The sequence below is a fragment of the Colletotrichum abscissum genome (genome assembly GCF_030869225.1).
Source record: "Colletotrichum abscissum strain IMI 504890 chromosome Unknown Scaffold_24.1, whole genome shotgun sequence".
Lineage (NCBI taxonomy): Eukaryota > Fungi > Ascomycota > Sordariomycetes > Glomerellales > Glomerellaceae > Colletotrichum > Colletotrichum abscissum.
The window spans coordinates 733,393-757,611 of NW_026850143.1; the positions used below are offsets into that span (position 1 = coordinate 733,393).

At 46.4% G+C, this 24,219-nt stretch overlaps 8 protein-coding genes across 8 annotated transcripts; 4 read left to right on the forward strand and 4 right to left on the reverse strand.

Moving 5' to 3' along the window:
* Positions 1-3,903: 3,903 nt before the first annotated feature.
* CABS01_09932 (uncharacterized protein) lies at positions 3,904-4,873 on the forward strand (the record flags this gene model as incomplete). Its single annotated transcript, XM_060543288.1, has 2 exons — positions 3,904-3,935; positions 4,006-4,873. 2 exons carry the CDS (start codon positions 3,904-3,906, stop codon positions 4,871-4,873), a joined length of 900 nt encoding a protein of 299 aa, XP_060399986.1.
* A 679-nt stretch (positions 4,874-5,552) lies between these two features.
* CABS01_09933 (uncharacterized protein) lies at positions 5,553-6,613 on the reverse strand (the record flags this gene model as incomplete). Its single annotated transcript, XM_060543289.1, has 2 exons — positions 5,553-6,444; positions 6,495-6,613. 2 exons carry the CDS (start codon positions 6,611-6,613, stop codon positions 5,553-5,555), a joined length of 1,011 nt encoding a protein of 336 aa, XP_060399987.1.
* A 535-nt stretch (positions 6,614-7,148) lies between these two features.
* CABS01_09934 (cytidine and deoxycytidylate deaminase zinc-binding region) lies at positions 7,149-8,263 on the reverse strand (the record flags this gene model as incomplete). The annotated part of the gene is made up of 7 exons (XM_060543290.1): positions 7,149-7,361; positions 7,421-7,488; positions 7,597-7,694; positions 7,745-7,811; positions 7,867-7,961; positions 8,025-8,056; positions 8,120-8,263. The coding sequence occupies 7 exons, from the start codon at positions 8,261-8,263 to the stop codon at positions 7,149-7,151; spliced, it is 717 nt and encodes a 238-aa protein (XP_060399988.1).
* Positions 8,264-8,975: 712 nt separating this feature from the next.
* CABS01_09935 (uncharacterized protein) lies at positions 8,976-9,844 on the reverse strand (the record flags this gene model as incomplete). Its single annotated transcript, XM_060543291.1, has 2 exons — positions 8,976-9,759; positions 9,816-9,844. The coding sequence occupies 2 exons, from the start codon at positions 9,842-9,844 to the stop codon at positions 8,976-8,978; spliced, it is 813 nt and encodes a 270-aa protein (XP_060399989.1).
* Positions 9,845-11,284: 1,440 nt separating this feature from the next.
* CABS01_09936 (uncharacterized protein) lies at positions 11,285-12,490 on the forward strand (the record flags this gene model as incomplete). Its single annotated transcript, XM_060543292.1, has 2 exons — positions 11,285-11,499; positions 11,572-12,490. 2 exons carry the CDS (start codon positions 11,285-11,287, stop codon positions 12,488-12,490), a joined length of 1,134 nt encoding a protein of 377 aa, XP_060399990.1.
* A 1,405-nt stretch (positions 12,491-13,895) lies between these two features.
* On the reverse strand, positions 13,896-15,479 carry CABS01_09937 (uncharacterized protein; the record flags this gene model as incomplete). Its single annotated transcript, XM_060543293.1, has 2 exons — positions 13,896-14,806; positions 14,861-15,479. The coding sequence occupies 2 exons, from the start codon at positions 15,477-15,479 to the stop codon at positions 13,896-13,898; spliced, it is 1,530 nt and encodes a 509-aa protein (XP_060399991.1).
* A 2,029-nt stretch (positions 15,480-17,508) lies between these two features.
* Positions 17,509-18,456, forward strand: CABS01_09938 (uncharacterized protein; the record flags this gene model as incomplete). The annotated part of the gene is made up of 1 exon (XM_060543294.1): positions 17,509-18,456. One exon carries the CDS (start codon positions 17,509-17,511, stop codon positions 18,454-18,456), a length of 948 nt encoding a protein of 315 aa, XP_060399992.1.
* A 1,570-nt stretch (positions 18,457-20,026) lies between these two features.
* CABS01_09939 (uncharacterized protein) lies at positions 20,027-24,209 on the forward strand (the record flags this gene model as incomplete). The annotated part of the gene is made up of 12 exons (XM_060543295.1): positions 20,027-20,206; positions 20,273-20,412; positions 20,471-20,667; positions 20,755-21,159; positions 21,221-21,373; positions 21,434-21,529; positions 21,594-21,903; positions 21,972-22,080; positions 22,163-22,741; positions 22,795-23,078; positions 23,142-23,266; positions 23,326-24,209. 12 exons carry the CDS (start codon positions 20,027-20,029, stop codon positions 24,207-24,209), a joined length of 3,462 nt encoding a protein of 1,153 aa, XP_060399993.1.
* Between the last annotated feature and the right edge of the window lie 10 nt (positions 24,210-24,219).

Here is a 24,219-nt window from a genome sequence, read left to right on the forward strand (position 1 = left end):
GTTAAAAATTTAATAATAATACTATCCTTAATTATAGAGTTATTTTAAGTATTAGTATTTCTAAAGTCTAAATTTACTTCCCTGAGTACTCGAACTAGCTTATTGTTAATATTAAAAAGTTCTTATATCTCTTAAATTACTAAATCTATTTACTCGCCTACAATAGCTTACTCCTCGTATACGGAATTATAAAAAACTTTTTTATTAAACTTAATATTCTTTATAATAAACACCTACTTAAGCGCGGGCACCCAGACCCTATATAAGTTATATATTTTTAGTATATATCTAATTAAGTATCCTATATACCCGCGGGGAAGTACTTTAAACTCTTTTTAATATATACCCCTCTTACGATCCCTATAAAGAGGGTATACTTAGTAGCTATATACGTAGAGACTACCGAGATATGGGGTAACCGGTTTAGAATCCCGTACTTAGTAACCCGTTTATTACTAGTATTAATACCGCTTTTACTAATTAATTTCTATTATAATAAGCAAATCTCCTTTATTAGCCTCCCGTAGGGTAATATTATAAATAAAAATTATTATTAGTACTATTTTATCCTATAAATTCGTAAAGAGGTTTATAAAAAGGCGCATTTTATAGGCTTTAGCGATTACGAGTTAACTTACTTTTTTAGCGTTACTTACGGGTTCTTTTATATATAGAGGTAGAAGTTCTATTCCGATTCTTAGCTCGCTATACTACGTCTTATATATATATCTAATGTTTATAATTAAGAGGGCGGTCTTATTATTATTTTTAAAAAAGTAGATTAGAGTCCCTTTTTAATAACGAATCGCTACCTCGAGGCTTTATAATATAAAAAGCACTTTTTTTTCTATTTTAGTCCTTAAAGGGAACCTCTTAAGCTACTTACTATATTCGTTAAAAGCTATAAGTATATATTATTATTTACTTAGAGATAGTTCGAAGTAGAAGAGATCTTAGTATATATAGTATTATAGCCGTGAGGCTCTTCTCGAGGGTAGTCCTCTTGAGATTACTATCTTAGTTTTAGATAATATATATACTTTATACTTAACTTATAATAGAGGTTTAATACGCACACTTCGAGTTTTATATAGTAATTAATAAAGAGTATTAAGTCCGAGATAACCTATTTTAAAGTACTAAAGGAGCGCGCTATTAAACCTTTTACGGGTACGTTAATATAAGTATTAGAATTTTTTATAGCTAACTAGTAGTATAATATTAACTAGGCTTTATAGGATATGCTTAAGGTTTGTAAAAGAAGGATAAGATTAGAGGAGCTTATATTTGAAGAAAACTAGATTATTTTTTTAGATAAGCTACTTTTTAATAGTACTTTTATAAAACGTTCCCTATCGTAAAGTATAATCTAAACCGTAGTATTAGAGTACGCTTCTATTTAGTAAAGTTTCTAAGACTATATTAATATAAAATCCCTTAATATAAGTAACGTTCTAAAGTTTTAGATCGTAGGTTCCTTTTCCTTTAGGTCTATTTAAAACGCCTTTTATAATACGAATACCGCGTGCGGTAATAAGTAGTATAATAGTTCTTAATTTAACGTAGTTATTATTACTTAATAATACGTAATTCTCGGGTTTAAATAGGCTCTTATCGTTAACTAAATATATTACTTTATAGCTATTTATTACCGTGCTCTAAGAAAGGGGGTAAGTGCTACTTATAGGGGTACTAAAGATTATATTTATCTCTAAGTCCTAACTTTTTATAAGTATAGTAACTACGTAGCCCTCGTCCTAGTTTATTAATAAGCTCGTTATAGGTTAGTTAGAGGATCTTTTTAGAAATCTAGGTTTCTTAGGGGTTTTATTGTTCCTTAACTAACTAGCTTTTTTAAGTTTATTATAAAGTAATTTCTATTTATTTAATTTAATAATAGCGAGGACTTCCTTTATATAGCTCCTTAGTATTCGTATTAGTAACTTATTAGCGTTTCGGTTTATAAGTACTTATTTTAATTTTTAGTACGCCGTAAGGCGCTACGGGTATATGCGATTATAAGGGTATATAATATTACCCTTATTATTTACGTTATTAACTAAGTTAGAGCGTTTAATAAAAATAAAATAAGCCCCTCTTTAATTTAAAAGTCGTTTAGTATATATATCCTAGGTTACTAAGCTAAATATATACGTAATTTCCTTAAGTATCTTTATGTACGTTCTAAAAGCTATTAATTTGCTAAAAGTCTTATATATACGTTAGCCCTATATAGGGTTAAGTTTAGACTTAACTATAACTAAGAAGTCGAGTATAGCGATCTCTTTATTAATTTTTAAAATATTATATGTTTTAGCTTAGAAGTAAGTAAATTATTACTTTTTATATTAGCGTTAGGGGTTAATTCTAGTCCTCGTTTTATTAAGGGCTTATTAATATTCCTCTCGAACTATATTCCTTATTACTAGTTCGGGGGGCGTAAATTCTTATTTTAAATATTTAACGATTTACTATATACTAAACTTAGCGCCGTTCTTAGTAACTTTTTAAAATACGTATTTATATAATATAGCATTAATTAATTTTATTAATTACTAAGTAAGGACTTTAATATACGTATTAATAATATTACGTTTATAAACTATAAGTTACTTATATTTAGTATTAAGCTCTTATTATTTTTAAATACTCTTAAGTATATAAATCTTTTTTATGGGTATAGTATAAGGATAGATTTGTTTATGTAAAGTAAGTAGTATAGCTAGTTTTATAAAAAGAAACCTAACTTAGTCCTATAGGTTATTCGTATTTAAAAAAGTTAAAAAGTTCGTACTAAGAGTTATATTTAGAAGCTATTAATAGAGGATTTCTTAGTTTTTTTAGTCGTTTTTAAACGCTTTATAATGGGCTTAGTAGGCTCGTAGTTTTTTTTTATTATAAGTTATAATTAATTATCCGAATTTAGAGGGTAAAGTAAGTATTATAGAGGGGTCGAGGAATGCGTTAGAGTTTAGAGCGTTTAGGTCGACGTATTTTTAGACCCCGACGCTCTTACTTATAGCGCGAAGTACGTTAAACTATTTAATTTAATTATTATAGCTAGTTAATTTAGCTTAGGCTAAAGTAGGTATAAGTAAGTCGGTTATTTTAAAGAGATTATAGGAATCGTATTAATAAGTACGTTATTATAATATAGGGTCTTAACTAAGAGCTAAGCTTATAATTATTATGAGTTATAGTACGTAGTAATAGGTATATAGAGTATAGTAAAAGTGGCTTAACTATTAAAGTAGAAATAGATAAAAAGAAAAGGTCTATATATACGATATCTGAGATAGATACGTGATTTAGTACGTGACGGGTACTTCGTGAGGTGCGATTACTATCCCTATTACGTGATAGTGTGTGACTAGACTTTGTCATGACGTGAAACAGCGTAGCCTCGCACCTGAGAATCTACCGACAAAGAGCTGCCATCTCATGTGGATAATTATAGACGGCTCTCTTGCAAGGTACCTTATGTGTAGGTATGATACCTTAGAGCTATTTCACATTGTTTCACTCCTACCACTAACCAGTGAATGATACTTTTCAACGCTACTGGAAGCCGTGATAGTTACAGACTTACTCTAGACACAAAAATCCTATGAAGAGCGGAGAAGACTTGGAGCGCCGGTCCTACAGGATCGACCATTGAAGTCAACAAAGGTGAAGAATGTTACTTGTTAGGATTAGACCGTACATCTGCATCTGGAATCAGCTCCTAATTTCTTTTGGAAAGAATGGAGAGCTTGAAATGAGTTCCTTCCATCCGTAATTGAATACGGGAGTCGCGACTTCCTGCTTTCCCTGTCCTCTCCCTCCTATATCTACGGGCCTTTTTCGCGGCCAGCCTGACTCTCACCTCTACATCCACACACACCTTCGGTCCCCAACGTCCTGATGTCTCTCAAACGAAAGAGAAGGATCGACGAGTAAGTTCTTATCTCCTTCCGCCCGAAAAAAAAAACCATTTCAGATTGAATATTTAATAACATTTTGTAGAATCGTCGACTCCCGGGTCGTTACTTTCGTCATCGGCAATGGCGATTCGAAGCGCGAATTCCGTGTTCACGAAGGAGCTTTGGTCCACCTGTCAGAGCCTCTTCGAGCCTTGCTTACTGGCGGTATGCAAGAATCCCTCGAGGGCAAGATCGTTTGGGACGACGTCAAACCTGCCACCTTTGTCCTCCTTTTGGAGTATGCCTACAGTGGCCGCTACCCTATACCCTATCCTGACAACATATCCAACGCCAAATGTGGCTCAGAGGAAGAAGGAGACGCCGGCGCAAAAGTTGAACAGCCTCCCTCACTACGAACTTGGGTAGAGTCCTGGATAACAGTGAGAGGGGAGAAACACATCTCAGTATTTGAATTTTGCAAGAAGCACTTCTGCAAGTATGGCGTCAACGAGATGACTTCAACAAGCAGACGCCGATCCCTCCGGAAGGAGGCCCTCCGAAAGGAGGCCCTCCGAAAGGAGGGACTGGATTCCAAAGTCAACATCGCACTGAGCCACCTCATGGAGCCAGCAGAACTCTACATTCTTGCCGACAGGTATCTCCTAGATGACCTCAAGGAACTATGCGTCAACGATGTTGGCCGAAAGCTGTGCAACGCGGTTGGAGACGGCATGGTTGTTGATCATGTGTGCTCTGTACTTCGCTTTTTGCATCCACAGACATTACCACAGGACAAACTTCGCAAGCTACTTCTACGAATCCTCATTGGCGATATGATTTTCGCAATGAAAAATGGAGTTCGAAAACTGATCTGCGACTTCGCGGACTACGCTGTGGAATTGCTACTTGAGATTCCCCATAGCTACTGGGAGGAACTTCAAGGTCTAGTGCCAAGGGCACCAGGCGCCTAGAGCTGTTTGGGGCCAGGTTACATCATAAATCATTCAAGGGGTTTTATCAAGAGGGAAGCAATGCAATTTCGGCGGACACTTCGTTAGAGCGGCAAGATCGGTTCAGAGGGGACTGCCGTTGTCATTCACCGGACACGTCCCATGGAAACATGAGATCAGAGAGGTCCTTCGTAAGGATAAGGACTTGGAAGTTTCCTATTTCTCAGATAGTCTCCCTTTCAACGAACTTGATTAATTCTTTTCCTTAATCAAAATAGTTGGTCAAGGGATGAACGAATTTCATAAGAATTCTTTCACGAAGAGTCCTTTGACGCTGGAATACAGGAGAGCCGTCAAATAAAAGGAGCTTCTGAAAAGAAACATGCATTTTGCCTATGTAAATGGTTCAGAACTACCATGATGTGTTGAATAGAGTAGTTGGCTGTTTTGATCTAGAATCCACGTTCAATATTCGAGTCGTTGCTCGAACGAATGCCGCTTCGTAACTTGCTTGCTTCTAAAAACAGGCGACTGCCCAAGAACGCCTTCCCTTCTTCCCTGTGATGAACTTCTAGAAAGCAAGATCCTCTCCTGCCCAGCACTTGCAATGACCATTGCGCCATTCCTCGATTGCCCATTGCTTCCCTTCTTCCAAGCAAGTTGAGTCGTATAACTCGATGAAGCGCTTGTTCCTATCTCTTCAAGATTTTTCTTTGCTCGTTGTAGCGTCCGATTGTGCCGATGCAAACTTTGCATTGACATCATTGATCGCCTTCTTCCTTTCCTCCCAATACGTGGGGAGCTCAGTCATGATTTCAACCCCCAGCTCAGGTACGCGATGCAGCAGATCGGTGAAGGTGGGCATCGCGCGCACCATGCTAAAGTCGGCAACACACGTCTGAACCAGCAGCTTTCGGATCTTGTCTCCCGGCATTGTGTTGGTGAACGCGAACTCGATGACGCCGAAGAGAAGCTGGTACCCAGCGTCGCTGAGTCTCGCGCGCGTCAGAGAGCTGTGGAGACGGTGAAGGCACACCTGCCTCAGCTGCGCAATGTCGTATCTGTCGGCGAATATGTAGAGTTGAACGTGATGCATGCAAATCTCCCCAAAAAGGCGATTCGCGACCATGAGGTCAAAATTTGCCTCGAGTTCCTCGTCCTTATTCCACGGCAACCCGGGCGGCATGCCGTACAGCTTTCCGGGGGTTCCTTGGTTGATGAAAAGCGTCAGATATCGTAGATACGGTTGCTTTTTGGATAGTCTGAAGTCATGTTTTAGGACGTGCTCGAGAAGGGAGTCGTAGGTCTCTCCTGGAATCAATTTGGCGTTGTCGGGCTCTGGGTCTTTAGCCTTTCGGAATTTGTGCGACGTCGGCACGTCGTAGTTTCCGTAGAAGGCAAAGTTGATGAAACTCGTAAATACCTCTGGCTTAACGTCTTCAATATCGACAATGCCCTCGAGGGACTCGCGCATATTATTGGCCAGCATGCGGTCGAAGATTACTGATCGGGAAGCTACGAGCTTCTCGTGGATCTGGAATGGCTTTCGGTCTGGACCGATCCGAAAGGTGACCACTCGTGAGGTGAGTACGCTGGCCAATGGTCAGTGGTATGTTCAGAACCGAAACTGAATGTCACGTACCCTTCAAGATCAGGTATACCTCTGTTGAACGAAGCCGCTGTAGAACGGCTAGGGAGACGACCACATCGTTGTGCTAGAGAATACGGAACCCGACTGGGAGTCGCCTTTGGTAGTTCCATGACTGCTGGAGGTGAAGTGGAGGAGTTTCAAGTCGACTTTGAAGAGTCTTTCTGGATTTAAGAACTCGCAGAGCTGCTAATAGGTGGATTAGTGGAAGGAGGTATCCGGAAGTTCTTCCCTGATTTGAACGTGGTCAAGAGCTTCAGTCCCTCTTATCACGTAATGATATTTACTTACTAAATTCCGCCTGTTTTCCTTCTAATACACGTATATTTCGCAATTGCTAGTCAATAAAGTTTTGTAATGCTCACTTACCTACTTATTATTACTACTTATTATTCCTACTATATAATTAGTTCTCATCCTTATTATATCCGTAATCTCCATTATCTCTAAGAAACATTCTCCATATATTCAGTAGAGAATACTTTCCAAACGAAGAATAGGAACAGCAGTGACATTTCTTTTCTCCACCCACTTGATGAGCTATATTAAAGTGATTCCATGACACCGAAATCATTGTTAGCGTGGCTGAGGTCGGATCGCCAATGAAAGTTCCGAGTCTCTATTTGTAGTCCTTAAGCCGCTGCCTATCTACAGCGCCTCATAGTCCCTTCGGGAGATAGTAACGTTGGAGCAGGTCGTTCCGCCTCGAGTCGCGCTTGGGACACGAAAACAATCGTTCGGGCAAGGCGCGCTTGCGTTGTACTGCCATGAGAAGAGAGGGTCCGTCTCGTTTGTGAGGATCTGTCCGATCATGGACGTTTGACAGCCAGGCAGCTGGCGAGATTGCTGGAAAACGTCGTACTGGATGAGTCAGTTTAGCAAGAATGCCCCTAATATGTTTCTGTTCCAGGGGCTCTTACACTGCTGAGAGTCATGACACCCCAGCCGACGTTGTAGTTGTGTTGGATGGTGGTCCCATAAACGTATTCTGACAAGTCGGTGTTAGTTTTCGGCGGGAATAACAGTCATGGGGGGTCAACTTGCCTTTGAAACCCGCCCACCGGATTGCACTCGCGCACTGGAACCTTTTAGTTACCGATGATGCCAGCTTCCTGGTAACTTGAAGCACATACTATTGGACACGACTCGGCGTTCGTGTAGATTGATAGCTCTCCCCATGCGGCATAGATCTGCCTGTCGAAAATGTGAGCTCTTGTTCATGAACAGTCAATTGCAGGCCTTACGTTGGCGTCATGCCCTGTTCAGCAAACTTGGCTGTGCATGCGTTGATGGCTGAGATCTCTCCGTGAACTGGAAGTTTTCTTAGTAGGTCGTAGCTACAATTACCATAGTTCTCAATACGTACTAGTAGGGTCGCCAGTTCGGAAATTTGCTCCCTCGCAGACAACTTCGTCGCTGGTGTGGTTGACGATGATGGTTCCAAATGCGGCAAAGGGGCAACTGAGAGGATGTAAGTCAGATCTAGGACTGTACTTGAAACCGACATGGAAAATAGACACTTACGGTCCGCTTTGCCGGAAGAGCGCCTCGTTCGCCTGGAAAACATTAGCAAACGGACGGCGGCATATGACAAGAACCTAGCGCCCAGACGGTTCAACCTTTTGCATGTACTCGACTCGTTTCGCTGCTGGGATCGAGTTGACCGTGAGACCGGACATATCCTGGTCATCGTTGGGAACTATGAAATGCGCCGAGCCAAAACTCACTCCACCCAGCGCCAATAGTACTTGTGAGATGAGCATCTGGTGGTATGACAGGTGATAGCGGCCCAACAAGGAATGAGATGGCAAAGCTGATCAACTCCCACATGCTCAGCACCTTTTTATAGCGACACCGTTCATAAGTCTTGAAAGTGCCATTGTCGGCGAATTCCCTCAAAAGATAAGGGTGGTCGGGGAAAAGTGGAGAGCCACGCGGTATCATCCCGACATTTTGGAACCATGGATCACATCGCGCCGGACATTGAAGCTATCACCATGAGCAACCCCGCAGTAACCCCACCCCGTTGACATGGATATGTGCTAGTGCCATTTCTTATCACTGATGATTTGCGGTGACCTCCTTGGCATTGCCTTACATGGCGAAGATATCGGCCAGAGATACCGGTGTCGGCTGCTTTGCGCCGGATATAGGCTTCGAGTGGTATGAGGTGCCTTCTTTCCTGGTATTATCGTATACTAGGCAATCTGTCAAAGAACATCACGGACCGAGGCTACGAAGGGATGCAAAATGAAATGATGGGCCCGAAAGGAAAATGTTAACGAACCGGCATCACGCTTCCGGACAATAATTTTGTGACCTCGTTGTCTTTTTGATTTCGCTATGGACGTCATCCACGACTCAAACTCCGAAGCAAAAGCCTTAATAATCCGTCGAGCCCTCTCCGCGATGAAGACAATTTCCCGCTGTCCCAAAGCTTTCCCCATAGACTCCAGTCTGTAACACACATGACCCTTAGTCGTCAATTGGAGGAGCTACATTCGGCAACTTGTCGAGCAGTTGGCGGGTGAAGGCTTCGTCCTGCACGAGTGTATCCCGAAATCTCGGATGATGTCTCGAAGTGGGGAGAGTGGCGACGAAGTAATCCAGGATAATGTTGCAAATCGCATTGCCGGGAGCGCAGTCAGCGATGTGCTCAACAGAATCCCAGACAGTGAGCAGATCAGCCACGGTGTACCTATTGAGAGGCATGAAAAGCAGACACTCGCGGAAGTGCGCTTTGCAGAGATCCTTCAAAGGATGGATATCGTATGTGTGCGCCACGTTCAAAAGGGCGATGTGGGCGTTGAGGGTGTCAAAGCGAACATAGCGGCCAGGGAGTTTCTTTGCCTCGAGAGCTTCTTTGTGGATCGATTTGTCGAGCATTATGTAGCTACCCTTGAGTTCGCGAAGGAAATCCATGCCAGAATCGTGGATGAAGGGGTTGCTCTCTGAATACTCATCTCCCCGCTCGAGCTTATCATAGAGTGAAGGCAAAACGCTGACTTCGTCGGAGGCAAAGGAGCGGGCTTTGAGACCTTGGACCGTGTAGTCTTGGCGATATGCGTACTCCACCAGTCGAGTGAATGTAGCCTCGTCGATATCTCTCAGAGTGATTGAAGCGGAATTGGGCTGTCCTTGTCCAGAAGGCGGCATACGCACAAGCTTTGGAGAGAGGAATTCCATCACAGCTTTGGGAACCGAGAATGACTTGCCGCTTTCGCCGACATGATATTCGATTTGCGGCGAATTGAGAATTCTGTATGCAGACAATCAATGGCCATACCCTTTACGGCAATTGATAAGATCACTTACTTTCTCATGTCAAGCATAGGTCGAACCATGGTGACCACTGTGTTCCCTAAAGTGTGAGAGAAATTCTGGTGGTCTCTCAGAATGTTGCTGACGGTGTGGTAAAGGGACCACTGTGTTCCAGGGATCTGGCGTGAATTTGCCGACCTCGTTGACAGCCCTCGGCAGCCTCTGAACACAGAAAACTCAAGATGAGTCAGATGCAAAGCTGCATGTAATGAAAGAAAGAGCTGTTGTTGAAGGGATAAGCACCGGAAGAATAACAGAAAGAGTCGGTCACTGAGAAATCCCGGTAGAAGCCTGGGAATTTGACACCTGAGGTTCGACCAACTCAATATTTGCGTTCGTCAAAGGGAAAGAGCCAACAAGACCGTATTTCCTCTTGCAAGATCGGAACATGAAAATATTTCTTAATTTTCTATTGGACTTTCTTATTTCCGGCTGAGGTGTTAAAATGCCGAAACTATTGCACGCAGCACGTTTCATGTCTTCCATGGTCTGTAAGACCAAACTCACAACACAACCTCTGAATCTCAGGAAAACAAGCATTACAGTAGCTCACTAGAAGTGTACTAATTTGGTAGGCCATCTACCAGCGTACCTACCGAGGTATCACAGAGATCTGAGATGGCTAAGTTGTCACTCAGTTAGACTTCACCTAAGGAGGCGTGAGGTGCGTATGTCAATCAGCCGCACCTAGGTTATTCCCACTGTTTGATCACGTGCCGTAAGTTCCAGATTGTTCCATCTTCATGATAGTAGTGCCCCTAAGCTCACCTTTTGCCTCATTCTTCTTTTCTTTTTTGCTGTTTCGTGGCGATGGACATTCTGCAATCTTCAGGGGTTTGCCACAAAATGCAGTTGCTGTTCGAATGAGCGCAGCTGCGCCATCATGACTTTGGGTGTTCGAGGTGTCACTTGGTTGGAAATTGAATGCGGGACGGTTTGTGCGTTGTGGCAATGCATGATAAGTCGAGGACTGTGCTGTTGTCGCTCTCATGAAGTTTCCCGAGTTACCGGTCTAAAGTGGAGACCCGCCGGCGGTGCGGGTTCGGCTACTAAGGCCGGCACTTATTCACATGTCCCCGACGCTTTGTGATGCCGTCAGCAATTGAAGGCGTTATGAGATTTGACTGCAAATTGCGCCTCAATTCAAACTTGAGGGACATGCTTACATTTTATGAACCATTACCAACTAGAGACATGACGTCTCTAAGCACCCATTATCCGATCATGTTGACCGTTGTACAAGGTTTCGTATCTTGTTTCGTACTCGGCTTGCACCTCGCTATGGCCCTCTAAACGCGAAACCGAGGTGCATGCGACTACAACTACCGAGCCGTTCCCACCAGCCAGCGACGCTTCTCATCCCAACCCCGCCTGTTTCTTCCAACGCAACATCCGCTGCAACACTCGAGCACCCAAAGCAACTCAACTCAACTCAACCCGTCGCCGCGCGCCTGGCTTCAACGATGGCCGAAGATCAGAATACCACGGACGACTCACATCGCGTCCCAGAGCTGCCGCTCCTCTCCAAGGTCAGGTACGGCGCTACGGCCTTTGCGATCCAAAATCTCTTGGTGAAGCCCGCGCTCTTCGTTCGCGATGTCAAAGCACATGTCATCCCGCCTGAGAACCGTCCAGAGATCGTGAAGACGTACGAATGCAGGCCGTACTTACCCGTCAGGTGCGTTTCTTTATTTCGCCCCAATTTTTGAGAAACCTCATCGCCTTTGGCGTAGAGATTGACACGTTCCAGGGTCTTCTTCCCGAAATGCTTTGACAAAACGTCCAAAGACAAGCTGCCAGTTCTCTTCACGATCCATGGGGGTGGATTCGTGCTCGGTACGCCAAATGACAACGACGATTGGAATCAGACGTATGCTTCGCAGCACCACTCAATTGTCATTGGTCTCAACTACGCCAAAGCTCCGGGTAACCCGTTCCCCAAGCCGATTCATGATTGCGAGGAGCTCTTCCTCGCCGCGCTCAATGATGACTCGCTTCCGTTGGATCGTACCAGAGTATCGCTGGCCGGCTGGTCCGCGGGCGGCAACCTGACTCTGGCTGTCGCGCAACTCGAGACAGTCAGGAAGCATCTCACTTGCATCGTCCCGTTGTACCCGGCGGCTGATCTCTCCATCACGGGAGAAGAGAAGGCCCCGACGCGACAGTACAAGCCTGAGCTCGGAGGCTTCCGTGCAAAGGAGAAGGACTTCTTGCAAGGGATTGCACCCGTGTTTGACTGGGCTTACAAGATTCCCGGCGAAGACAGCCGCAACCCGCTACTCAGTCCTACTTTCGCGCCCAAGGAGGCTCTGCCCAAGCAAGTCTTTATGATCGGCTGCGAGCTGGATATGCTTGCCCAGGAAGGCCAGAGGCTCATTCACAGGCTTGCGGGTCGTCCGCCTCCACCAGCAAAGGTTGGAAAGCCTGAAGTCGTCGGTGATGGCGAGCTTGTGCTAGACGACGAAGTTTACCACTTCGAGGTGTCTGGAGCTGACGGAAGCCGCTACCGGTGGCTTCTGGTTCCTGATACAGTCCATGGGTTTGATCAGCACCTGGACGGTATTGTACGTGATCCGGTTTTGCTTGAGGATGCCAAAATCAAGACGCAAAAGACCATCAAGATTATCGGGGAATGGATTCTTCAAGCTCCTCCTATCAGTGAAGCTTGATGTATAAGTTGGACGAGACAGGTGCGGGACTTGTTTATATGGCGGTGCTGGCGTCGAAGAATTCGATATGACCGTGGAAGGATATCAGCTGCGAGGCCTTTCCTATTTGCTATCTGCTTTGAACGATACTCTGTATATTATGTACTTGCGACTATGTTGATATTAATATTACAACGTATTTACTTGCTTTATTTGGCAGTTATTGCCATTAGCTTGTTGATTGTATCAAACAGATGTGCGCTATACATCAGCAACCACATGTTGACAATATCAATCGTTTGAGTCCGCAGGACCAGCAAGGATGAGAGGCTAGGATCTCTTGGTGTGTTGCATCGTTCGACAAGCCTATTCTTACTTACTTCTATGGCTGTGAGATACAAATGCTTGGCTTCCCTCGTGATGAACCTACCAAAATTCTAGAAGACTCTGGCCACCATAGGTGTAACGATGCTGGCATTTCCCATGAGACTCGAAGACAAAAACTATGCAAGCGGGGCAATATAGTTGAGAGATTTTTCGCTACTCCATAGGCCTTGGTAATAAAACATCATTCTCTTCCGTATAGGTAGTTAGGTGTGCCACGCCGATGTGCGAACCCTGATAGTCAAGACGGTCTTCCAAGGTATCAGTCTGTCCTTTATGGGTGACTCACAGAGTCTTCTCATACCACGCAGAAAGTATATGGTCTATTCCTCTTGCATGTGTTCCGAAGATATCCATAGGTACGAGCGCTCGTAGGCCAGAGCGATGCAGGGTGGTTGCATGAGTCCCTGGTTCGAATCCAGGTCGTGCTCTTTTTGTCATTTTGTGACTTGCTCAACTCCTCATGACTTAGCTCTAATCAACTGTAACGACGCGCGACAACCCGAATCTTATCCACAAGGAAGCAATCAAGATCTAGTTGTTTCCCCTCGACTTCGATATATCACTTTGCATATCTCGAAGGCTGCTAGAGCTTTGGAGACGAGAACCTTTCACAATGAGCCTATCTTGATGATCTCAAGTCTTCGAGAAATCTGTTACCCATGAGGGTCTATAGTGAGTTGAGGTGATACCTGGCTCAAAGTTCATCTTATGCAGAATGCGGTAGTCTACTCCCCAGCCAAGAGAGTTATTGACATGGCCCCACATATCACGCGCTCCTTGATACACGAGAATATTGAGGTAATGACATCCCCTTCTACAACAGTATAAAGTAGTCAGCCGAGAGGACAGTTCTTGTAGCACGAAGAATTCATGCTCCATGAAGGGTAGAGGTAATCTCGCGCATGAATCGAAACTTGGAAGAAGGTTCTTACAGTTGCGTAACAAATTTGTTGACAACGAAAGAAATCACGACGGAACTGGTGTTGTTTGTTTAAGTCGAACTTGATTTACTTTCTAGTTACCCCTTTACTCAGCTTAGCTAACTCGAAACCACCGTACCAGGCGCCGGCATCTTGAGATTGATCAAATAGTCGTCTACAACGCGTGAGGCATCACCCTTCAGCAGATAGCTTGTATGCCCATATCCTTCTCTGAGAAGTAAAGTAGCGTTTTGAAACTCCTCCATCATACCAGCCGCATACACCAGGCTCGTCGCCGGATCAAATCTCGAATGTACGAGCAAGATGGGCGGCGTGTCCTTAATATTCAACGCCGTCCGAGGATTCGTGATCTTGACCGGGTACCCGGTGCAGTCAATCACCCGATGCCAAAACTCTCCCATGCCTGGTGTAGTCGTGAAAGTCCGGGTCATATCAGCCACTCGCTGTACTTCGACATGATCCTTGGCAGCGAAGAAATGTCCGTCCTGGCACTGCACGTTTGTAATGGATAAAGAGCGAGAGTCGGTAAAAATGTCACCGGAAAGTAGGCCTGGAGTGAAGAAGGAGCCATTCCCGGTGGCCCCGAGCTTAAGCATTTCGGCAAATGCTCTCCGGTCTTGAGGGAACTCCAGAGTCGACCGTGCAGAGCCTATCACGTTGTTTGGTGTGGCAACAGGCAAGCAGCCGGTTTTGATGGTCCCGTCGCACTCGGCCGCCTTGAGGTTCCCCGCGCCCGCGACTTCGAGGATCCTGTTCCATGTCTGTCGGATGTCCTGTCCTCCCTCTCCGCAATTAGTCGCGTTAGCTTCGCAGAACCGGAAGAATGCCTGGATGGTGGCGTCCAAGGACGTGGCTTGTGTCATGATGTTCGATGCGAAAGATCCAGTGTGCTGCAACATCCCATCAAGCGCCATGGCACGAATTGCCTTGGGGAACAGTGCTGCATACTGAGCCCCAAGCTGTGTTCCATATGACACTCCGAAATAGTTCATGGGTTCTCCGCCAGTAGCTGTCTATTGTCAGCTCCTCCAGCCAGGACAAGTTAGTAGGCCATAGATCTTACCCACACGGACAGCCTCCATGTCCTTGGCGACGAACGTCGTGTCCATGTTGTCGAACAGTGGACCGGTCATTGCCCGGCAAGACTCACCCACAGCTTTGTTGTAATTGAACAGCTTCTGGAAGCCCTCCGGCGTAGTCGCATCAAACTCGCTTGGCTGATTAGCCAGATTCGTATCACACTTCTGCGGTGTACTCAAGCCAACGCCTCTGGGGTCCATTCCAATGATGTCGAATGACTGGCGTACCGCGTCGCTGATATAAATCCCTTTCGAAGCCATTCGAGCGACCATGCTCGACGCTGCCCCTCCAGGCCCGCCGGGATTCACAAAGAGATTCCCGATGCGCTTCCCCTGTGCCGGAAGTTTGACTATTCCCAACTGAACTTGAGGACCCCCAAGGTCATTGTAGTTCAATGGAACCGAGAAGTTTGTACATTGGAGAGCCGATGTGGCGTTATTGCCTTTGAAAGGTCGAATGTCCCCGGGACAAGCTGCCCATACTATCGGTCCCTGGATTTCCTGATGGGCTGGTCCGACAGGTTGAGGAATATTGACGGCCGTCGCAGCGATGACGAATGCCACGACGCCAAAGAGCAGGCGGGAAACCTGTGAGTCCTTCATCATGAGCTACTTGGGGACGTTTGACAGTGTTGAGATCCCGAACTCCCCAGGGAAGGTTGCCGTATCGTAGGTTGAAGTGATCGTCCACGGACGCGACAGAGAGGGGAGGGTACGGACGAGAACATTCTTAAGGGTTGAGTTCGTTTCCCCATCAGATTGGGTTCGTCGGGAAACATGCTTTTGATGTGCCCCTGGCAGGCACCCTTGAATCATGAACCACCCCCTGGAAGTGCTGCTTGTTAGTGTATCGGCCTTGCGACGACACTAATTTTCGCTTTTTGTTTGTGGCCGAAGTGTCTCGCGCCTGTGTCAACGTCTGCCTTGCTGCCCATGAGAAAGTTGCCGTAGGAAGGTTGAAACTGGCATGCAAGGAATCGGGACCGATTAGAGTTTGTGTAAGCTTCCGAAAAAAGCTTATTACGGCAACCATCCCGCCGGCTGTATGGAAATCGTAAGAAGCTAGCAGCGGTGCCAGGCAGGCCAGTTACAGTAATTGATCTGTCTATGTACGCGGTACGGAGTAGTGTATCTGCGACCTCCTTGGAAAGAGTCGTCGCGGAGACGAGTTGATTGCGGGCAGCAACGAACGCCTAATCCTGCACTATACTATCAAAGATTGAACGGTCAGATTTGTGGCATGGTTACCAAGCTGTTGGAACCTGCGTGGTTGAGTTTAAGACTACCAATTGCGATGCACCGTGCACGCTTGTTTGTTTGCCTCGCATTGTCCCTGTCCGTTAAAGCAGACAACAAGTGGGTATTTTCATTAGAAAAGGGCGTGAGCTTATTGCCTCGGGCATTAGCATGGTCTACTCATTGGCCACCGGAGAGCGCGATGCAAGTAGCACAACGTGGCGTAGCTATTTCGACGTTACAGCTGTAAGTTTACCAGCCCCGCCATGTTGATCCCCCTAACGTCTACCTGGACGATGCCATCAGGTGACCACCAGAGCCCAAACTTATGCGGCTTCGGCTTCCTTTAGAAGAGCCTTTGAGAGCAGGAATGATCAGGCAAAGCTATTGTAGCATCACGCCGGAAAGGCGAAATAGACGCGGAAATGCGGGAGCATCTCAGCGCGCCGCAATCAACCAACAGAACATATAAACAATGATATGTGATTTCGTCTCTAGGCGAGCAATGTGACTTCAAAAGTTTTTTTCTCAATTCATTTCACCATGCTGCGCAACATATAATATGATCAAGACATGCAATTCGTTCAAGGAAAGGAAGACTGCATGGTAGCTTTCCCAGCAACGCCTGCGGCCTCATTTACTTGTTCAGATATCTCACAATTTATGGCATGCAAAAATGGGCATAGAAAGGGAGTGTTCCTTCTTGAAACCAAGCGAGCGAGAAGTACAGAAGGATCTATCAAAGGAGCTTATGTGAGTAGCATGTGGCAACGCTCGTAACAGGCCTCTCGTGGAGTGCTGATGCTAGTCCTATTTTTTGTCGAACTAATCAACTTAAGCTTACGGTACTAGAAACCCGAATTTTTGTTCGCAGAACTGAAAATTACAGTAAGTACTTGCTCTTCTGGCGGACAGTCTCCTGGTCACAATTTGGGCATCGACATATGCAATAGAGATGCAGTGTTCCTGGGAATGGGGGGTAGGGACGAAAGTCTTGCTGACAGCCCTATCCACAACACCAATGAGTTGATTTTAGGAATTGTATAATTGAAATTACGCGATCAAAGGCGTGGCCTGGGGTGAAAGATGCCATCACGACGCCGACATAACGTTGCAGAGCTTACTAATTGATTGCGGACTAGTGACAAAGTCTGGTTTCTACAAAGGGCGATTTGTGTACGTCCCGGTGGGTTGTCCGCAAACTCCGCAGCGGCGCAGATCTCCGCAAGGATTTTTCACAATAATTTAGATATAAAGGCCGTATAATGATTAACAGGTGTCGTGACGTTACAAACTACAATTATCGATTCAAAGGACAAGTCAAGGAGCTCGTCTCAAATTCTTTTCTAGCAAACTTCGAGAATTGCAATATTTCGAGGTTTTATCCACAACCATCATGACTCCTACAATCCTCATTGCCGGCGCGACGGGCAACACTGGCCGAAGTGTCGTTGAGACTCTCTCCCGTTTTCTGAGTAATAGCGATGTTTCGCCTGATACTCGCATCCTTGCTCTTACACGTTCCATCAATTCGTCAGCCGCTCAGCATCTCGCAAGTCTCCCTAGTGTTACAATGATCGAGAAGAACTGGGTCGATATCAATGCCTCTTGGCTGCGCGAACAGAAGGTCATCAAGGCTTTCATCGCATCACACAACGGTCCGAGCCAATTCGCCGAGGAATCGACCTTCCACCACGCCGCACTAAAGGCCGGCGTACAGTACGTTGTGCGCATCTCCACAACGGCTGCCAACGTTCGTCCAGACTTCGAGGCTTACTACCCGCGGACTCATTGGGCTATTGAGACCATGTTGAGTTCGCCAGAATTCAGAGAACTCAAGTGGACGTCCCTACAGCCAAACATTTTCTTCGCGGCACACCTATACAGTGCGGTTGAGTTTGTCAAAGAATACCGTCAAACGAAGAAGCAGGGAATCCTGAAGCTCATCGCCGACAAGGACGCACCCGTAGGCGCAATAGACCCTGACGACATTGGTACTTTTGCTGCTCATTTGCTGTGGAAACAAGATCCTTCTCGGCATAATGGAGCAAAGTATGTTCTGAATGGGCCTACGGATGTGACTGGTCGAGACATTGTTCAGTGGGTGGAGGAGGCAATTGGTGAGCCCGTGGACAACGTCGAGTACAGGGATGTGTCTCTTGTGGACGCTATGGTATTAGCAACAAAAGAGTCCAAGAACGTGATCTCCTCGATCAAAGCTGCTCCAGTTACTCTGTGGGAAGGCAAATGCCCGGCGTCGACCACAAGCAAAGAAGTCATCGAAATAGCCGCGCCCAACCGTTCAGTCATCGATGCGTGGAAAGCCTTCCTGTCTGCAAACTAAGAATACTTTGATCGAAATTGAATGTGCCCTTCGAAGGGCTAGAGTTCGCAACTGCAATCTACACCTGAGCCAGCGAGTCGAAGAGATATTTCGTACATAGCTTCTGTCCTATAGATAGAGCCAAAATCATAGTCTGGTTTACTTTTCACATAAGTACCATTCCGATGTCCGCTTTCTGAACCAGTCTGATGTGCGTTCAGGTACCAAAGAAGCCGTGTAAGCGAGCAAGCATTCGGAGTTCAAGCTGCTGGAATGAGATCATCACGACACCTAATTGGTATTGTTGCCCCGCACAATGGTCGATATCCACGTCACGAGTCGTGCATACATGAGATGCATGATTGGCAAAACGACCGGTGAATCACAAACCCCTCACTTGTGCAGCTCAGTCGGTTTCCGTCGGAATACCTACTGGGCCTGTTACGCTGTCTCAGAATCGTACAACTCCATTCGAGAGGCTCAAGCTCGATGAAAGTCGACAGGTGGACTGCCAAGCCTGAAACCCCTCCTCTGCTGCAACCACCTCGATCTGGTCTAATGTGCGCGGGTGTAGCCGAGCAGTTTGTGTGCCCAGTGCTACTCTAGGAGCGATCTCCCCGGGCCGACGGTGATAGTTCCGGATCATACCCGATCGGACCAGACCTATCACCACTCCCTGCGAATTTGTTAACTTCTGAGTAGTACAGTCAACAAAGTCTCTTCGTTTTTCGCCCCTCGTCAGGTCTAGTGTGCCGGCCATTCCAGAGATATTAGAGCTTCCTCATTCGTCGTGTTTATTGGTCTGTTTTGAGCTCAAAATAAAGGTTTGGCTAATGGTATTCCATATTGGGTGTCTGTCCACCCTTTTCAGTCTAAGTAAAATAAATTGACAATCTCTTACCATTCTCCTCATCACAGAAATATGGCAGTGATACAGTGGCTCATGTCAGTGTCGTGCAATCATTCACTCATACAGCGGGTTGCCGTCGTCGCCTGTCTCTTCCATGATAGGCGGCGGCTATGTGAGACACGCATGCTCCCGCTGCGAGTTCAAGCAAAACCCGCCTGAATCTAACCTTCTACGGCAGCACGGTATGCATGAGAATCGAACATCTTCGATATTTCAGACAGTCTTTCGTTGGCTTTGTTCACGGAAAGGCAATTTCCAGTTGATCGGAACCTCGCTAAGATAACACCGGTGAGTATGTGGAAGGCATTCCCGTGAGGGGTCATTGAAAGTGGCATCATACGAGATGCAAGGCCTGACCGGTCAAGTCATTTGATGAAGACCTTGCATGGCTATGGGTGAATACATGAAGGTCCTAGAAGGCGGAAGCGGTCGTTGATCGCCAGCCTGCATAATATCGTTTCGTCATCACGAAACTGCGAAATGCAGTGCCATCTACCCATTGGTACAACCACAAAAGGGTCGAAAGAAGTTTCAACGAGATTCAGAAGGCGGCAACTGGAGAATTATTAGACCGAGTTGTACATGTATTTATAAGGCTTCTGCTTTCGCTTTCAGTTGTGAACAACGGCGCCCAGCTTACCGCTAAAACTCATCGAACACCACCTTACTTCTTCTTCCATCATGACTTCCAAGAACACGGCGTACAATACCACGGCCACCTACGAGGATGAGTCTCATCAGATCATCTCGTCGTACTTCATTGGGCCACAAGCCGAGAACCTTCCATACTTCAAGAAGAACATCAACATCATTTTAGATGAACTTGAGAGTGCGCGAAAGAGTTACTACCCTGAAGATGGAGTACGTTACCAAGATACTCAACTGCTTGATAAGTACAAAACGGTCATGATGCTAACATGAAAGCAGAATTTCATCGATGAGAAGACACAGAACACGCCTGCTTTCCGCAATTCCATGGACAAACTCCAGAATGCCGTTCGAAAGGCCTCCAACATCCTGGGCAAGTCAAGCATACCATTCTGGTCCCCTCGTTATGAAGCTCATATGTCAGTGCTTTTCGCTTAGCCTCTTCTTAGTGCGCCATTCTTGAACTGATTGAGTTAGGTGCACTGACCTTACCATGCCTTCAATGCTGGGATACTTCATGACGATGCTCTACAATCCAAACAACGTCGCGTTCGAAGCAAGTCCACTGTCGACCTTGGCAGAGATCGAAGTGGGCGAGCAGCTGTGCGATCTCTTTGGTTACAACATTAAGGAGGACAACACTGAAGCGCCTACTTCCTGGGGCCATGTGACTTGTGACGGCACCGTTGCCAATCTGGAATCCATGTGGTAAGATCCTTTAGTCTCTGCAACACTGTCAGACGCTAACAACTGATTTCTAGGGTCGGTATGTATCAACTATCGCCTTACAATATCGGTTACTCATACCTTCCCAGCTCGAAACCTGAAGTTCTATCCCCTATCGCTTCGCAAGGCCTTTGGGAATGGTGAGGCACTCAACTTCCTGTCGGAGGCTTTCAAAGTTGAGACTTGCAAGGGTGAAACAAAGTTGTTCACTGATCTATCGACCTGGGATCTGCTCAACTTGAAGCCATCCGATATTCTTGATCTACCTGATCGACTATATCAGGAGCACGGGGTGTCCAATGCATTCCTTTCAGATATAATGAAGAAGTTCACCATCCAGTCCACTGGAAAGGATGAGTTGGAGCGAGAGTTCGGGCTTGAACTACCAGGCCAATACATGTTGTCGAATACCAGGCACTACTCTTGGCCCAAGGGTGCTGGTAAGTAGTTGCCTTTCTTTCAATGTAATGATTTGAGACTGATCGCATTCAAACAATATAGCAATTAGCGGCTTGGGCTCCGATAATGTCATCGGCATTCCAGTTGATGCAGGAGCTCGCCTGGATTTGGGCGCGTTGGAGAAGAAATTGCAGGAGAATCTTGACAAAGGACAGCCCGTTTATGCGGTGGTTGCTATCATAGGTTCCACGGAAGGTAAGAGAGAGAGACAACGGAACGCACTGAGTTGATAAAAATCTGACCTTACTTTCAAAGAGGGTGCCGTGGACTCTCTCAGCGGTGTTCTAGCCCTGCGCAAGCAATTCCAAGCGAAAGGATTATCTTTCGTTGTTCATGCCGACGCTGCCTGGGGTAAGTGTTCCGAGCCTTTGAGAATCGACTCCGTTTGCAACTGAATGCGCTAACTTCATTTCAGGTGGATATTTCTGCTCCATGTTGCCAAAGGACTATCGGCCAGGAGATGTCATGAATCTTCCCACTGACATGGGTGCGGCCGATGGCTTTGTGCCGGATGCGACACTTCGTGCCCAGACTCAGGATGATTTGTTCGCCATGCGCTTTGCCGACTCCATTACTGTTGACCCCCACAAAGCAGGCTACATCCCTTATCCCGCTGGTGGCCTTTGCTACCGTGACAATCGTATGCGGTTCTTGGTCACCTGGACGAGTCCTTACTTATCGCGAGGCTCGGTCACCAGCATTGGCATCTACGGTGTCGAAGGAAGGTCAGTCTACCTATTGGAAGAGATCTATCAGTAATGGAGAAGAAACTAACTATGCATATTCACTGCAGTAAACCCGGTGCCTCTGCAGTTTCGACGTGGTTGTCAAATAGGACAATTGGTCTTGATGCCGAAGGCTATGGTGCCTTACTTGGAGAGGTTACTTGGACTTGCAGCAGGGTATGTCTCAGTCACTTTCTCCATCATTCTCAGGATTGGTTGTGCTGTCTTTTCATGTTCCATGCTAACACACTCGATGAAGCTGTCAGCAGAGTGGGCAGCGTTGACAGACTCTGAAAGTCCTTTCGTCTGTGTGCCTTTCAACATGCTCCCATCTGAGCTTGAGCCGAATGCAACCGAGGAGAAGATCGAGGCCGAGAAGAAGCGTATCAGGGATGAGATTGTCAAAAAGACGAACGCTTCCATTATTGCCGAAGACGAAGCCAGACCGGACGACGAAAAGGTCATGAAACTCCTGAGAAGTCTGGGTTCAGACCTCAACATCAACGCCTTCGCGCTGAACTTCCGCTACGAAGACGGACGCTTGAACGATGATATCGAAGAGGCCAACTACCTCATGCAGAGAGTCATTGAGGCCCTTTCTGTTGACAGCCCAGACGACGATCCTACCAAAATTCCTCTCTTCTTGACTTCCACCGAATTCTCAGACGAACTGTACGGAGAGTGTAAGGCAAACTATGTCAAGCGGCTCGGCCTAGAGCAGAGTTCACAAGACTTGATGGTGTTGCGAAACGTCGTCATGTCCCCATTCCCTACTGACGGCAACTTCACAAATCAACTCGCCGACATCTTCTATGATGTCGTCGCGAAGGAGACTGAGGTTTGTTCTTGAAAGTCTATCATTTTGTGTCAGTAGCTGACCTGCATCTGCAGATCGTCCGCAAGCGCAACACACCGGCGCCGGATCTCCACAGCTTCCTCATTCAGGGCACAGAGGAGATCTTCCTGATCCACCTGCCTATGTTCCATGTGGCGAACCATCGACAACAACTCATAGTCAACGTGAGCTTTGACGAGAAGTCGAAGGCCAAGTATATTGCTTTGAAGAAGTCGAACCCTACCGAGCCGATGCTGCTCGTGACTCAGCGCAAGGTCATGGCCAAGGATGTCATTGAGCAGAAGGGCCACTTCGATGGTCAGATTATGACAAAAGAGTCGTAAGTAGCATGTCAACTCGTGGCCCGTTATGTGTTAGGAATGGATCCCACTAACGATTTTAGCGGCATCATCCTCCAAGACGTTTGTGTTCAGTTGGGGAAGACCGTTGTTAGCCGCCCATTGAACTCTAAGTATCGCCTCGATAAGTACCCGGATACTTTCATGCCATTCTACCTCTACGGAACTCGTAAGTGCATTCATGCTGCTAGTCTTACCTCTGACATTCGGCTTACCAAGTTCATACAGCAAACGAAGCCAACATTGATCACGTCATTACTCGTGTGCCGAACACGCAACTTTCCGCGGGCCGCTGCAAGCTCAACTTCTACAAGAAGGTGGACGACTCGATCTGGAAGAAACATTTGGTCCTTCTCATTGAGGATGTTCGCGAGGCGCGCATGCAGCCATTCCCGTCGAACATTGAAATTGGTAGCAAGAATGCTGCCATCATTCCCCAAGACGGTTTCTATCGTGGGAACACTACCAAAGAAGGTGAAAGGAACCCCGAGCCTCAGAACGATAAGACCACTTCTTCCAAAGAAGGCTTCAAGATTGGTGTTCCTGGGATGTCTTTCTCAGTGTCAACCAAGGACAACAGTTCCCAGCCCAAAGGGTATGGTTCCCAAGGCTATGGCTCACAGGGCTATGGCTCTCAGGGCTACGGATCTCAAGGGTACGGTTCCGCGAAGGATGCCGACTGCCGCGATCGTGGCAACGGGAACGGCAGCAACAACAGCGGCGGGAAGGTAACCTCGAGCAACAGCAAACCAAGTGGCGGCAACGGAAACAACGCTTCCCAGATTCACAAAGAGGATGAGTCCAACAAGCCTCACACTTCGGCAAAGATTGTCAACAGTGGAACGCGGAGTGGCGCCGCCAAAGGGTCCAACTTTTTCTTCCGGCCGGGTGCGACCTTCAAGGTTGGAGTTTGGGAAGACGGTGGCCGTTCTAATGCCAGCTCCAAGTATGCGAGCTTTGAACTGGGCAATTTCGTTGGGCGAGGCGAACTCACTCTTGGGGAGAGCGTGTACGTGGACAGCGAGGCCATGAACCTTGACCCCTACAAGAAGGTCGAGAAGGTCGCTGAGTGGCGTCGGGAGTTTGACAAGATTGGCAAGGAGTTGGACTAGACGACTGATG